The following is a 13,499-nucleotide window of genomic DNA, read 5'->3' as shown; positions in this document are numbered from 1 at the left end:
GGGGCTCTGCGAGAGCCGTGAGCCCTATAGCCAGAGTGGGGGAGACTCCCCCCACACCCAAGTAAGGCCTCTGTGCCGTTCACCGGGATCCCAGGAGCAAACTGCCTGTGCGCCGGGCCTGTGCCGGGACTATGGGGCCCATCACCAAGGCCGGCTGGGTCTGACTCCCTCACCTGCAAACCAGAGGAACGTGTTCTCTTTGGCCGTGCGGTCAACCTCGTCCTTGATCTGGCCCACCAGGCTGTCCATCTCCCGGAGGCCTGCCACGTACGGCCCTCCGGGGGCCGCGGGGCCCTGGGTCCTCGGCACGGGCACGTGCATGTGGGCCAAGGCCACATAGAGCAGGAAGGGGCTTCCTCGGGCGCTGCAACGGAAGCAGAGACGGGGACGCACTCAGCACTGGGGGCTTGCAGCCGGGTCCCCAACTCAGGAGCCCCCTGAGTGGCTCCGGACAACCCAAGGAGAGTTGGGGAGGGGGGCGCAGGGCAGGGGCGTGCGGGTCTCCGTCGTGTGCGTCCGCAGGGAAGGCTGCAGGTGGCTTTCCACGGCAGCGCGTCCACAGCTCGGACTTCAAGCTGGTGGACCGCCACCACTCCCGGCCCCAGCAGCCTCACCCAGCCAGGCAGGGGTCCCCGCACTCAGAGGACCTGAGAGTTGGGCCAGTGCCCACATCAGCAGCCTGGGAGAGGACAGCGGTGCCGGGACGGGCGTCTCTCGCAGACGTCCCCCCTCTGGGGTTCGCCCAGCCCGCACCTGGCGTGGCTCAGAGGACATTCCCGGCTCTGTGCTCAGGCCTGGCGCCCGCTCAGGGACCAGATGTGGTGATGGGGGAATCGAACCAAAGCCCTGCCGTAGGCGAGGCGGGTAAGTGCGGGCCTCGCCCCCTGGACGGTTTGTATTTCTGGCCAGACATCCCCTCGGGAAGCGGCAGTGGCTCGACCACAGTTCGGGGGGGGGGGGGGGGCTGTGTGGCCCAGAGCAGCGGTCACGGGTGTGGCTAACTTAGATTTCAAGTCATGAAAATTATATGAGGGTTCAAGAGCTTCCGTGGAACCACAGGGACGAGTGTGGACACTACGGTTTGTGGAATAATCAAAGGGCGCAGACCTGCATGATCCACGGCCAGGGGGTCCTCACGGAGGCCAGAGCCCAGAGGGAGAGCGGTGGGCGTGAGCGTCCAGGCGCACGGAGAATGCGGAGCCCGGGGCTAATGGGGATGGGGTTTCCGTTTAGGAGGATGGAAAGTTCTGGAGAGGAAGCGGGTGGGAGGGTGGATGATGCTACACAGTGAGAAGAGGAAGGAGGACAGGGCGCTAGCCTTGCACCTCGGTTTCATCCCTGGCACCTGGCAGGGCCTCCTGAGCCCACCAGGAGTGATCCCTGCGTGCAGAGCCAGGAGTCAGCCCTGAGCACCACTGAGTGTCAAAAAAAAAAAAAAAGCAACAGTTTTTTTTTTTTTTAAGAATTTAAGTTAGAGCACAGAAAGGTGGGTTTTATGTTATAATTTTAGCACTGGGCTGGAGCAATAGCACAGCGGGTAGGGCGTTTGCCTTGCACGTGGCCAACCTGGGTTCGATCCCTCCACCCCTCTCGGAGAGCCCGGCAAGCTACCGAGAATATCCCGCCTGCACGGCAGAGCCTGGCAAGCTCCCCGTGGCGTATTCGATATGCCAAAAACAGTAACATCAAGTCTCACAATGGAGACGTTCCTGGTGCCCACTCGAGCAAATTGATGAGCAACGGGACGACAGTGACAGTGACAGTGAGTTTTAGCACTCGAGCTAAGTAAATAGGGGTCCTTTCCTTCCTCTCGGAGCTCTCGTGGGCCGGGCCGGTCTAGCGGGTCTGTCCGCTGCTCTGCATGAGGACAGCTGGCTCCAGCTGTGCGGCTGTGTCCCGCACAGGGACCATACGCTGAGACTCTACCTCCGGCCCACATGGCCCTGGTCTCCCAGCAGGCACCACTCCGGGCCCACCCAGAGGGAGCGTCTTCACCTGCCCCCGGCAGCGGTGAGTGGCCGGTAATCTCAGGCACTTGGCCAGCCAGATGTTAAATCCGACCATCCCCAGACATGGCGTTCCACCCCCTCCCAGCGACCAGGCTTACGGGGGGGACAAAGGGGGCATGTCCTCAGGGTAGGCCACATCCGAAGTACTCTGCTTTTTTTTTTTTTTTTTTTTGCTTTTTGGGTCACACCTGGCAATGCACAGGGGTTACTTCTGGCTCTGAACTCAGGAATCACCCCTGGCGGTGCTCAGAGGACCATATGGGATGCTAGGAATCGAACCCGGGTCGGCCTCGTGCAAGGCAAACGCCTTACCCGCTGTGCTATCGCTCCAGCCCCCTTTTTTGGCTTTTTGGGTCACACCCGGCGATGCTCAGGGGTTCCTCCTGGCTCTGCACTCAGGAATGACTCTTGGCAGTGCTCTGGGGACCATATGGGATGCCAGGGATGAAACCCAGGTTGGCAGTGTGCAAAAACAAACGCCCTCCCTGCTGTACTATCGCTCCGGCCTCTGTTCCACTAGCTTTGACTATCTCCTCTGCCCTCCGACTCTGAGGTCACACAACACCTGTGTCACCTGCGTGTGGGAAATGCCCCACAAGTGAGGCCACGATGCATTGCTTCCCAGTCACACCCTGAGCAACATGACATGGCTAGCTTACAATCTGCTTTACAGGGGCCCAGATGATAGTACCGTGGGGAGGGCATTTGCCTTGCACGCAGCTGACCCGGGTTTAATCCCCGGCATTCCATAGGGTCCCCCGAGCACCGCCAGGAATCACTCTTGAGTGCAGACCCAGGACCTGAGCATCACAGGGTATGACCCCCAGAACCACTCCCCCACAAAAAATAAGACGTCTAAAAAAATTTTTTTTTCTTTTTGGGTCACACCCGGCGATGCACAGGGGTCACTCCTGGTTCTACACTCAGGAATTACTCCTGGCGGTGCTCAGGGGACCATATGGGATGCTGGGATTTGAACCCAGGTCGGCCTCATGCAAGGCAAATGCCCTACCCGCTGTGCTATTGCTCCAGCCCCTCTAAAAAAATTTAAAAATTAAATGAGGCTGGAGCAATAGTAGTGGGGTTAAAGCACCTGCCATACATCTGTAATCCCTGAGCATCCCTGGGACCCATCTCTGAGCACAGAGCCGGGAGTCAGTCCTGAGCTGGATGTTACACACACACAAGCAAACAAACCAACAAATTCTTATCAAGAGCCTCGGACGATACTCCCCAGGGTCCAGCACGTGTGGGGACCCAAGTCTGATCACCAGCACCGAGGGCGTGGCCCTGGAGTCCCCCCATCTCAGCTGGGACCCTGAGCTGCCCGGTCCAGTTGGCTGAGTCTCTCAGGAGCGGCCGCTCGGAAGGCCCAAGGAACAATGAACTAGAGTCAAACCAAGGATACGCTTGATAGGTTACAGGTCGAAGTGGAGGACGGGAGAAGGAACTTTCAGGTAGTCCTAGGGGAGCGGGTAAGCCCCCTGGGGGTGCAGGAGCCCTCGCCAAAAGCCTGGGGAGCTTTGGGGTTCCAGAGGGCCCCTGGGGCCACGCTTGCTGGTGCTCCAGGGCTACTCCCAGCGGTGCTCGGATTCTGCTCTCCCAGCAGTGCTCAGGGGACCATGTGGAACTCGAGCCTCCTGCATGCCCCTGGAAGTTCTGATAAGCAGGTCCTGGTGGGGGGTGGTCAGAGCAGGTTGGGGGGCGGCGGGCGGGCAGAGACAGGCAGGAGCCTTTTCTGCTGACGCCAGGGAAAGCGTGGACGAACGGCAGGTCGGATCAGAAGGAGATCAGCACGCCTGAGAACTGTTTCTGCCGAGTTAAAAGCCAACAGGATTCATGTGACTATTCACTTAATAACTGATCCGCTAATAATAAATTAGCAAACACCTCACCTTTCCCCGTGATAAGGAGATTGTGCAGCGATTTGTCTTTTCACTGATTAACCGGTGGCCGAGTAGCACTGGGCCCCAACGGAGCGAATATTAAACCGTCCCCGGGGCCCCAGTCCCCGCCAGCTCCTCACCTGGCCCCTCCCGGGACCGGGGGCTGCTTCAGGCACTGTCAAGAAGGGTGCAGAGTCCCCCCCCAACCCGCCACCCGCCCTCCCGTCCCAGAGAGCAGGACCCAAGATCGGCTCCAAGCTCCAGGGAACGAGGGGCTGCCCGTCTCTCAGATAGGAAAGGGCCTCCTCTCTCCGCCATAAGCCCTGGGGATCATACCACCAGTGTCCTCCAGAAAGGCCCGGAAGCTGCCCCACCACCGTCTCTGAGGACACAGGTCTCTGGAGCTGTCCCGACGCCCTGCTGACCTTCTCTGCAGAAAAGACCCCAGTGGGGGCTTCTCATACGTACAGGGAGCAGTGGTTGGCTGCCAGGATTCAGGTCCACACACACACACACACACACACACACACACACACACATGCACATACACACATGCATAAACATACACGCATGTACACATGCACATACACACATGCATGTGTATGCACATGTATGCACACATGTACACGCATGCGTGCATATACACACATGCACAGACATGTATGCACACGTGCAAACACACGTGCACACATGCATAGACCCGCACTCGCACGCACATGCACACATGCGTGCACACATGCATGCACGTGTATGCACATGCATGCATACATGCATACACACAGGCATGCACACACATGCACACCCATCTGCACACACATGTATGCACACACAAACATGCACACACATGTGCGTGCACACACACACGTAGGAGGGGTCAGGAAGGGCGCAGGGGGGCAGCATCAGAGCGGGTGATAGTCTGTGCAGGCGCTGACACCCCCATCTGTGCGTCCGTCCTGTGCAGGCACCATCAGTAGCCCCCGTTGTCTGGCAGGCCTCCTTCGCCTTGGCAGCATCCCCAGCTGCCCCTCCCCCCACCCCCGCCCCCTCCAGACCACACTTGTTAGAGACCCACTTACTACTCTGGGGTCAGCTTCAGCCTACTTTGAGTGGATGATATTTTTTTAATTAATCATTTCTAATATTGGGAGATCAGATTTCCCACTAGGACCGGCTATCCCGAGTCCCTTGTGAGATGGGCAGGTTTGGGGGACGACCCCTCTGACTGTGGAGGTTTCCATCCCCACAGAGAAGCTCCAGGCAGCTGCAGCGGAAGAGCCCCGGGCTGCTGAGGTGGGCGGGGGTTTTGCTAACACACCGCAAGCCTCATCGCTCCCTCTTGCCTTCCCGTTTCCTGCCTCCCTCTCCCTCCTGTCTGGGCGCTGCCGGAGGTGCACTGAGCAGGTCCAGGGTCTGACCCTGGCATCTGGGTGCCCGCCTCCTGGGGCAAAGGGGGCTTCACAGCTGCCAATAACTCTGAACCCCGTCTCCCGGCGCCCCCGGAGGGAAGCCGCCCTGCCCGAACCTGGCGTCAGCCCCGAGCCTCATTTCCGAGTCTGGAGTCACCTGCTGCTGTCTGGGGCTAGTATGCCCGCGCCAAGCACGTTACAGCCACACGGAGATGCGCCCACTGCCTGCTGATGGGCCCCCGAACAGCACGTGGGTCCTCGCTCCCTCAGACGAGGGGACACGGTGACAGTGTCAGAGCATGGGCTGGGCGAGAATGTGGGTTCGTCTCAGGGGACCCAGGACACACACACTGGAAAAGCTTCACACTAGGGCTTGGAGGTGCCAGGGGTGGGGTGGGGGTGGGGGATGGGATGGGCGGTGGGGGGGTGGGGTGAGGGGTGGGGAGGCAATGCTTTTTCCTAATTCTGTCTATAGGAGACAAAGGGCGCGTCTATCCTGGCCGGGCGGTGGGATTCCCCCAAGGAGGCCAGGGCCAAGGTGGGTGCGAGAGTTGGGATTAGTGTCAGGGTTGGGGTAGGGTACCAAGGTCAGAGGTCATGGCGAGTGGGAGAGTTCGAATGAGGGTGAGGACTTGGGTTAGTGTGAGAATTAGGGGGCCAGAGTGATCGTGCAGTGAGTAGGGCGTTTGCCTTACACTTGGCCAACCCAGGTTCAATCCTCAGTTTCCCCGATGGTCCCCCAAACCCGCCCAGGCACGATCCCTGAGGGCGGAGTCAGGAGTAATCGCCGAGCGCTGCTGAGTATGGCCCAAAAGCAAACCGCCAAACAGTGAGAATGAGGGGTCCAGAAAGATGGGCCTGAGCACCAAGGGCCTGAGCACACACCCCACAGGCAAGAGACCCTGGGTTTGATCCAGCACGGCCTCATACCCTGAGCACTGAACTAGGAGTAGCCCCCCAGCATCCACAGGGAACAGCCCACAAACCGAAAGCGAAAATAAAACAAAGTTAGGATTAGAATACTAAAGTCAGAGAGAGGAACAGGTGGGAGAGTCAGGGTTAGGGTTAGGGTTCAGGTCAGGGGACTGAGGTCAGGGGAAACTGGGGGTAGCTGAGGGTTAGGGTTAGGGTTAGGGTTAGAGTTAGGACTGGGGTTAGGGTTAGGGTTAGTGAACTGAGCTCCAGAGGGTGTTGCAGTTGGGCTAGGAATAGGGTTGTTATTAAGGTCAAGATTGGAGGGGCTGGAGCAACAGCACAGCGGGGAGGGCGTTTGCCTTGCACGAGGCCGGCCCGGGTTCGATTCCCAGCATCCCATATGGTCCTCTGAGCACCGCCAGGGGGGATTCCTGAGTGCAGAGCCAGGAGTAACCCCTGTGTATTGCCAGGTATGACCCATAAAGCAAAAAAAGAAAGAAAGAAAGGAAGAAAGAAAGAAAGAAAGAAAGAAAGAAAGAAAGAAAGAAAGAAAGAAAGAAGGAAGGAAGGAAGGAAGGAAGGAAGGAAGGAAGGAAGGAAGGAAGGAAGGAAAGAAAGAAAGAAAGAAAGAAAGAAAGAAAGAAAGAAAGAAAGAAAGAAAGAAAGAAAGAAAGAAAGAAAGAAAGAAAGAAAGAAAGAAAGAAAGAAAGAAAGGAAGAAAGGAAGAAAGATTAGAGTTCATGTAGTGAGTGTAGCAGGTGGGTTAGGATTCAGGCTAGGATTGGGGTTAGGGTTAGGGTTAGGGTTAGGGTTAGGGTCCTGAGTTCCAGGGTTAGGGTGATGCAGGGTCAAGGCTAGGCCTCGGGTTAGTGAACTGACTTCAGACAACACTGAGTAGGCGCCTGGCGTTATGAAGAGGGTCTGTGCAGTGAGTTCGGGGGACACTGCAGGTGGGAGTGTCAGGGTGTGAGGAGCTGGTCAGGGGGTGGCGGGTGGAGGGGAGGCCCTCCGGGGCGCGGGGCTCACCTGGCCTGCTGGATGAACTGGCGCGCCTTCTCGGCGTACCTCTGCGCCAGGCTGCTGAGGTTCACGGGCTGCTCCACGATGTCGAGGTTCTCATAGAGGGGCAGGGCCAGGTCCGAGTAACAGTCCCCGTGGAGCCCGCTGTGTGGAGAGCGCAGGCGTCTGCCTCGCCTCTGGGAAAGATTCCTGCAGCCCACTCGCCCCCGGGTGCCACTTCCTCCCGCACGGCCCCACCGGAGACCTTCCACCTCCTCCCAGGGGATGCTCGTGTCCTTGGACATGCCCGACTGCTCTGGCAATGACACGTGAACGTTACGGCTCGTCCCTTTCACTGGGAGAGAAACTGAGGTCCTGCCTGTCTGTCTGCCTGCCTGCCTGCCTGCCTGCCTGTCTGTCTGTCTGTCTGCCTGCCTGCCTGCCTGCCTGTCTGTCTGTCTGTCTGTCTGTCTGTCTACCTGCCTGCCTGCCTGCCTGCCTGTCTGTCTGTCTCTCTCTCTCTCTCTCTCTCTCTTCCTCCAGGACCAGGAACAAAGCCAGCATGCAGAGGGTGGAGGCCTGTGACCCGCCCCCCTCAGCAGCACCAGATTCCCCCCAGCTGAGCCAAATGGCCCGAGGAATGTGGGACAAGCCAATCAAAGAACTTCACGAATACAAGTTCATGATCATGAAGTCGGAGTGACCGGACAGTGGGCAGGGCGCCTGTCCTACACACGGCCAACCTGGCTTCCCTCTCCAGCATCCACACGGTCCCCCGGCCCAGCAAAAATGATTCCAGAGTGCAGAGCGAGAGGAACCCTTGAGCATTGCTGGGGGTGGCAAATAAATAAATAAATAAATAACCAACGCAAAAAAAAAGTTGTTTTACCACTAAATGCTGCCTTGCACTCCTCACAAATGATGTGTCTACATTTGCTGTGAAGAGTCTTCCAGCTATTTTTCCCTTTTTCCCATCTTCCTGTTTCACCTGTTTCCTTTAGATATCTCTCTCCTTCTTTCTCTCTCCCTCTCTCCCTCTCTTTCTCTCTCCCTCTCTCCTCTCTCTGTCCCTCTCTCCTTTCTTTCTGTCCCTATCTCCTCTCTTCCTCTCTCTCTCCTCTCTCTTTCTCCCTCTCTCTTTCTCTCCTCTCCTTCTCCCCCCTCTCTCCCTTTCCCCTCTTTCTCTCTCTCTCCCTCTCTCTCTCCCTCTCCCCTCTTTCTCTCTCTCCCTCTCTCTCTCCTTTCTCCCTCTCTCTCCTCTCTCTCCTCTCCTTCTCCCCCTCTCTCTCCCTCTCCCTTCTTTCTCTCTCCCTCACTCTCTCCCTCCCTCCCTCCCTCCCTCTCTCTCTCCCTCTCTCTATCTCTCTCCCTAGAGCCCCAAACAAATGCCTCGAAGGGAACTGAGTACCTCAGCGCACTATCGCTCTGCGGACATGCTGGACAGGGCGGGTGGTTGTAGCCCGGGGTATCCGTGCACCCCATGTCATGGCTGTATGGGATTCCAAAGTAGTAGTCGAAACCTGCAACAGAAGCGACTGCTTAGCACCCCCCACGTGACTGCCTTCCAGCCTCCACGACAAAAATTTAGTTTCCCACGACTGAAGTAGTTAATTAAAAGAGGATTTGATTAATAGCCCTTGGTTGCATGCAAACAAAAACACTTTTCGGATCGCCAGGCTCTAAGGCCAGATTTGCAAAACACTGGGTGATGGAAATGACCCAGAGAGGGAGGACGCACAGACCGGTAAGCTCGCCCAGTGCCAGGAAGGACACACTCAGAAAGGACTGCAGAAAGATCTACTGCATCTCGGACGCTTGGAAGGATCACGAAATCACGAAATCCCCGTTAATCGTCGATTTCTCGGGCGGGCTCAGTAACCTCTCCATTTGTCCTTTCCCTGAGATCTTAGAAGTCCATCTCTACTCGGCCCTCCCAACGATGTCGCACTGGGGGCTCTTTCAGGGTCAGGGGAATGGGATCCAGCTTGTTACTGGATTTAGCATATGAATACACCATAGGAAGCTTGCAAGGTTGTCCAATGTGGGCAGGAAACTCTCAGAAGCTTGCCAGTTTCTCCCAGAGGGAGAAGTAGGCTACAAGATATCGCGCGGCCACTTTGTGGCCACACACTTCTGGGAGCTCGCTTTTAAGTCTCTGGATGTTGGCCGTTGATGGAATTACACACACCTGGGTTCCTCTGCTGGTACCTTCATGCGTGAGGCCCGCCCGAACGTGTGGAGAGGGGCCTCGAGCATGGCTGTAGCTAGGGTCCAGTGGTCTTCGGCTGCCGGGAGCTCTGCTCGGGGTGGGGAGGGAAGCTGGAGCCCATCCCCTCCGAGGAGCCCCAGGGAAGACAGCCAGGCATGCTGTCCTCTAGCAGAGGAACCCAGGTGTGTGTAATTCCATCAACAGCCAACACCCAGAGACTTAAAAGCAAGCTCCTAGAAGAGAGCTATGCAGAGAGTCTCTTGCCTGCACGCCTGGCTTTGAAGGATACTCCAATAAATATCATGCTCAGCAGACAGTCCCTCAGAAAGAAATAATTGAATATTGGGACTGAACTGTGGGAAATGTGGAAGAGAACCAGGACAGGAGACCGTGAAAAGGGCCAAGAGGGAGGGAGGCAGGTAAGGATTTGGAGACAAGAATCAAACCCCAGAGTGGTCAAGTCGGACAGAGGCGTTTAGTGACTGGTGTGGGGGCAGCAAACGTAAGGGAGACGCTTTCTCCTCCTACTCTCCCCCCACTCTCTCTCCCCATCCCACCCCCCAGCAGATACCACGAATGCAAAATGGCGCCACTTCCTGCAAAGCAGAGCCCTGCCTCAGAACCCTTCCTGGCCCGGGTTCTAAGGACAGACACCCATGTCAGTACCCCAATCCAGTTCAAGCCGCCTCCCCGCATCTGTCAAGGGAGAAATTGCAGGTTGGGGAAGAAAAGTCCGTTTCTGGAGTTGGTTTTGGCTAGTGGAAAAGCCAGGTCTACACAGCCCCCAAACAAAAACCAAAATAATAATAATAAAACAAGGTCCAAGCCAGGTTCCTGCTGGAGCGATCTCTTTTAGATTTTTCTGTTTTGCTTCGTTTTTGTTTCATCTGAAGGTCACACCAGGGCTGGCGGTGCTCGAGGAGCCCCAGAGCATCATGGGCTGAGCCTGGGGTTTGAACCCGGGGCCCCCACATGCAAAGCAGGTGCTCCAGCCTCCCCTCCCCCACCCCCAACCCCAGCTCTCTGGCCCCAGACCAGTGTTCACAATGGGCCACGGGGTCTCTGAGGGGAAAAGGGCCTCGCCCCCAGGGGAGCCTTGTGAACTCCAGGGGGAAACCCCAGCACCCTCGAACTGTGACACCCCTCCCCGACAGAAATGATCTCAACCAGAAGAGACGGCCCCCAGAGGCAGGACGGATTAACCCTGCAGTCCTCCCGCCCTGAGACCTTTTATTTTGGTTTCCCCAGTAACAAATCCCACGAAGAATTCTTACCACGGAAGTTGGGGTGATAGGAGCCGTGGTGCCCAAGGTGCCATTTGCCTGTAAGGAAACAAGAGCGAGGGTCTCAGGAGAAGCCCCCGGGCACTCCCGGGGCGGGCGGCAGCAGATCACACACTCAGGGCCGTGGCAGGCCTGCCCTTTGCTGAGGACAGCAGGATGGAGAGGGCCCCCCGGGCCCCCTGGGGAGAGCAGGAAGCAGGCAAGGATGACTCGGGTCCCCCCCGTGGGGAGGGGACCAAGGAAAAGACACAGTAACCAGGCATCGGGAGACGCAGGGGCTGAGCCCTGAAGTCCAGAGAGCTCCAAGCCCGCCCAAGCCAACAGCAGCCTCTGCAGGACACAGGGCCATGGAGACACCCAGGGCTGATGTGCTTCCCTCGTCTTCCTCTCTGGGAAACCTCCAGCAGCCTGCAGAGGCCGGGAGGAGACGCTGTGTCCTGTGTCCGTTTGGATCCACCAAGGTCACCAAGCAGCTGGCAAGTGAGCAAGCAATTCTTGCGGGCTCTGAGTGACAGCACACTGTGGAGGGCGTTTTCCCTGCACGTAGCCAACCGGGGTTCGATTCCCAGCATCCCATAGGGTCCCCCGAGCACCGCCAGGGGTGATTCCTGAGTGCAGAGCCAGGAGTGACCCCTGAGCATTGCCGGGTGTGACCCAAAAAGCAAAACAAACAAACAAAAACAAAAACAAGAAAAACACTCAAAGAGCCTTGACCATGGCAGACCCTGTGTAGTGTAGGAAAATTAGGAGCAGAAGTGGGAAATGAGAGGCAGGAGGACCAATGAAGTGACTCCTTGTAGGAGCTGGGCGGAGATGCACTGTCGCACTGTCGTCCCGTTGTTCATTAATTTGCTCAAGTGGGCACCAGTAACGTCTCCATTGTGAGACTTGTTGTGACTGTTTTTGGCACATCAAACACACCACGGGCAGCTTGCCAGGCTCTGCCGTGCGGGCGGAACACTCTCGGTAGCCTGCCGGGCTCTCCGAGAGGGACGGAGGAATCAAACTTAGGTCAGCCACGTGCAAGGCAAACGCCCTACCCGCTGTGCTATCGCTCCAGCCCGGGCGGAGATGAATCAGCCATAAATCATCAAGCCATGTCCAGAACAGAGCAGAAGTTCAGTCACTGAGCAGAAATGAAATGGAGCCACAGAAATAATTAGGAAATGTCTATATAGAACTGAAATTTTTTTTGGGGGGTTGGGTTTTGGGGCCACAAAACCCAGAGGTGCTCAGGGGTTCCTCCTGGCTCTACACTCAGGAATTACTCTTAGCGATGCTCAGGGGACCCCATGGGATCGAACCAGGGCCAGCCACGTGCAAGGTGAAAGCCTGGTACCCTGCAGCCCCTAGACGGAACTTAAAACAGAATATATTGGGGCTGGAGCAATGGCACAGGGGGTAGGGCATTTGCCTTGCACACGGCGGACCCAGGTTTGATTCTTAGCATCCCATATGGTCTACTGAGCTAATTCCTAAGTGCAGAGCCAGGAGTAACCCCTGTGCATTGCCGGGTGTGACCCAAAAAGCAAAAAAAATAAAAATAATATATCAATCCCTGATTGAACCAAGCATTACACGGATTAGCCACCCTTGGGTCTGTCAGATAGGAAAACTGTTCCCATAGAATCGGCGTCTCCCGCTTTTCACCTCTAGAAGCCGTGCACGGACCGTGGCTCCGTCCGTTTTGGCGAGAGCCAGGTCGAGTCCGCCTGCACCGCTAAAGCTATTTCTCTCTCTAATCTCTTAAGTGCTTGCGCCTGTTTCTCCGTCAGACTGCCCTAATACCAGGATCAAATCCCCAACACCGCAACGGGTCCCAGGGGCCCCGCCGGGGAGTGATCCCTGAGTGCAGAGCCAGGAGTAAACCCTGAGCATCGCATCACTGGGTGCGGTCCAAAGGACAAAAAAAAAAAGAACCACAACGGTGGTCGGGTCAGCTCCGTCCTGCCTCCAGACTGTCCCGTGGGAGGTTTTGTGTGCCAACAGCCCTGCGGACGTGGGAACTCTCTGACCAGCTCATTCCACCCCGAGGAGAGAAAAAGACTACCTGGCAATCGCCCGCCGGCAGAGGGTGAGGGGAGACCAAGGAAAGAATCGGTCCCCAGGTCTCAACTGTGGCAGCATCAACCAGCACAAAGGGGCGAGTGAAGTGGACGCCAGAGGAGCAGGAAGAGGGAGAGGGTTACACGTGGGACTCCGTGAGACGGCGCCCAACTCTTTGACCGGCTCTTTCTCTCATTTTGCCCCCCACGGGCTCAGAGGCACAGTGCTCATGCTCTATCCCCGAGTCAAACTACCTTCTAAAGAAAAGTGCCCGGGACTGGAGAGAGGGGACAGCGTGAAAGCACTTGTCTTGTTTGCAGCTGGCCCTGGCTCGATCCCCAGCACCACACAGAGTCCCCAGGGTCCCGCCAGGAGTGATCTCTGAGGGACAGACATAGAGGGACTGCACTCATTTGTGGAGTGTAGGGTAGCATCACATGAGGCTGACACCCAAGGACGGTAGAGACAAGGGCCAGGGGGATTGCCCCACAGCTGGAAGACTGCTTCATGAGTGGAGGGGAGGAGGCAGATGGAATAGAGAAGGGATCACTAAGAAAATGATGGCTGGAGGAACCAGTTGGGGTGGGAGATGCATGCCGAAAGTAGATAATGGACCAAACATGATGACCTCTCAGTGTCTGTATTGCAAGCCATAATGCCCAAAAGTAGAGAGAGAGTATGGGGAATATTGTCTGCCATGGAGGCAGGGGGAGGGTGGGAAAAGGGGGGTATACCTGGGATATCGG

The 13,499-nt window shown here is 56.9% G+C and overlaps 1 protein-coding gene across 1 annotated transcript in view; it reads right to left on the bottom strand.

The window, feature by feature from the left end:
• The window catches only part of LOC129403538 (arylsulfatase G-like), a 99,760-nt gene that overhangs the window by 5,402 nt on the left and 80,859 nt on the right, over positions 1-13,499 (bottom strand). Inside the window, exons 4-7 of the mRNA XM_055132271.1 lie at positions 10,699-10,746; positions 8,624-8,735; positions 7,243-7,380; positions 174-364 (exon numbers count right to left, since the gene is read on the bottom strand). Coding sequence (XP_054988246.1) covers positions 174-364; positions 7,243-7,380; positions 8,624-8,735; positions 10,699-10,746 — 489 coding nt within the window. The remainder of the gene's footprint in view (positions 1-173; positions 365-7,242; positions 7,381-8,623; positions 8,736-10,698; positions 10,747-13,499) is intronic.

Source organism: Sorex araneus, chromosome 3 (assembly GCF_027595985.1).
Source record: "Sorex araneus isolate mSorAra2 chromosome 3, mSorAra2.pri, whole genome shotgun sequence".
In the NCBI taxonomy this organism is placed as follows: domain Eukaryota; kingdom Metazoa; phylum Chordata; class Mammalia; order Eulipotyphla; family Soricidae; genus Sorex; species Sorex araneus.
This window is presented reverse-complemented; position numbering and strand designations above follow the sequence as displayed.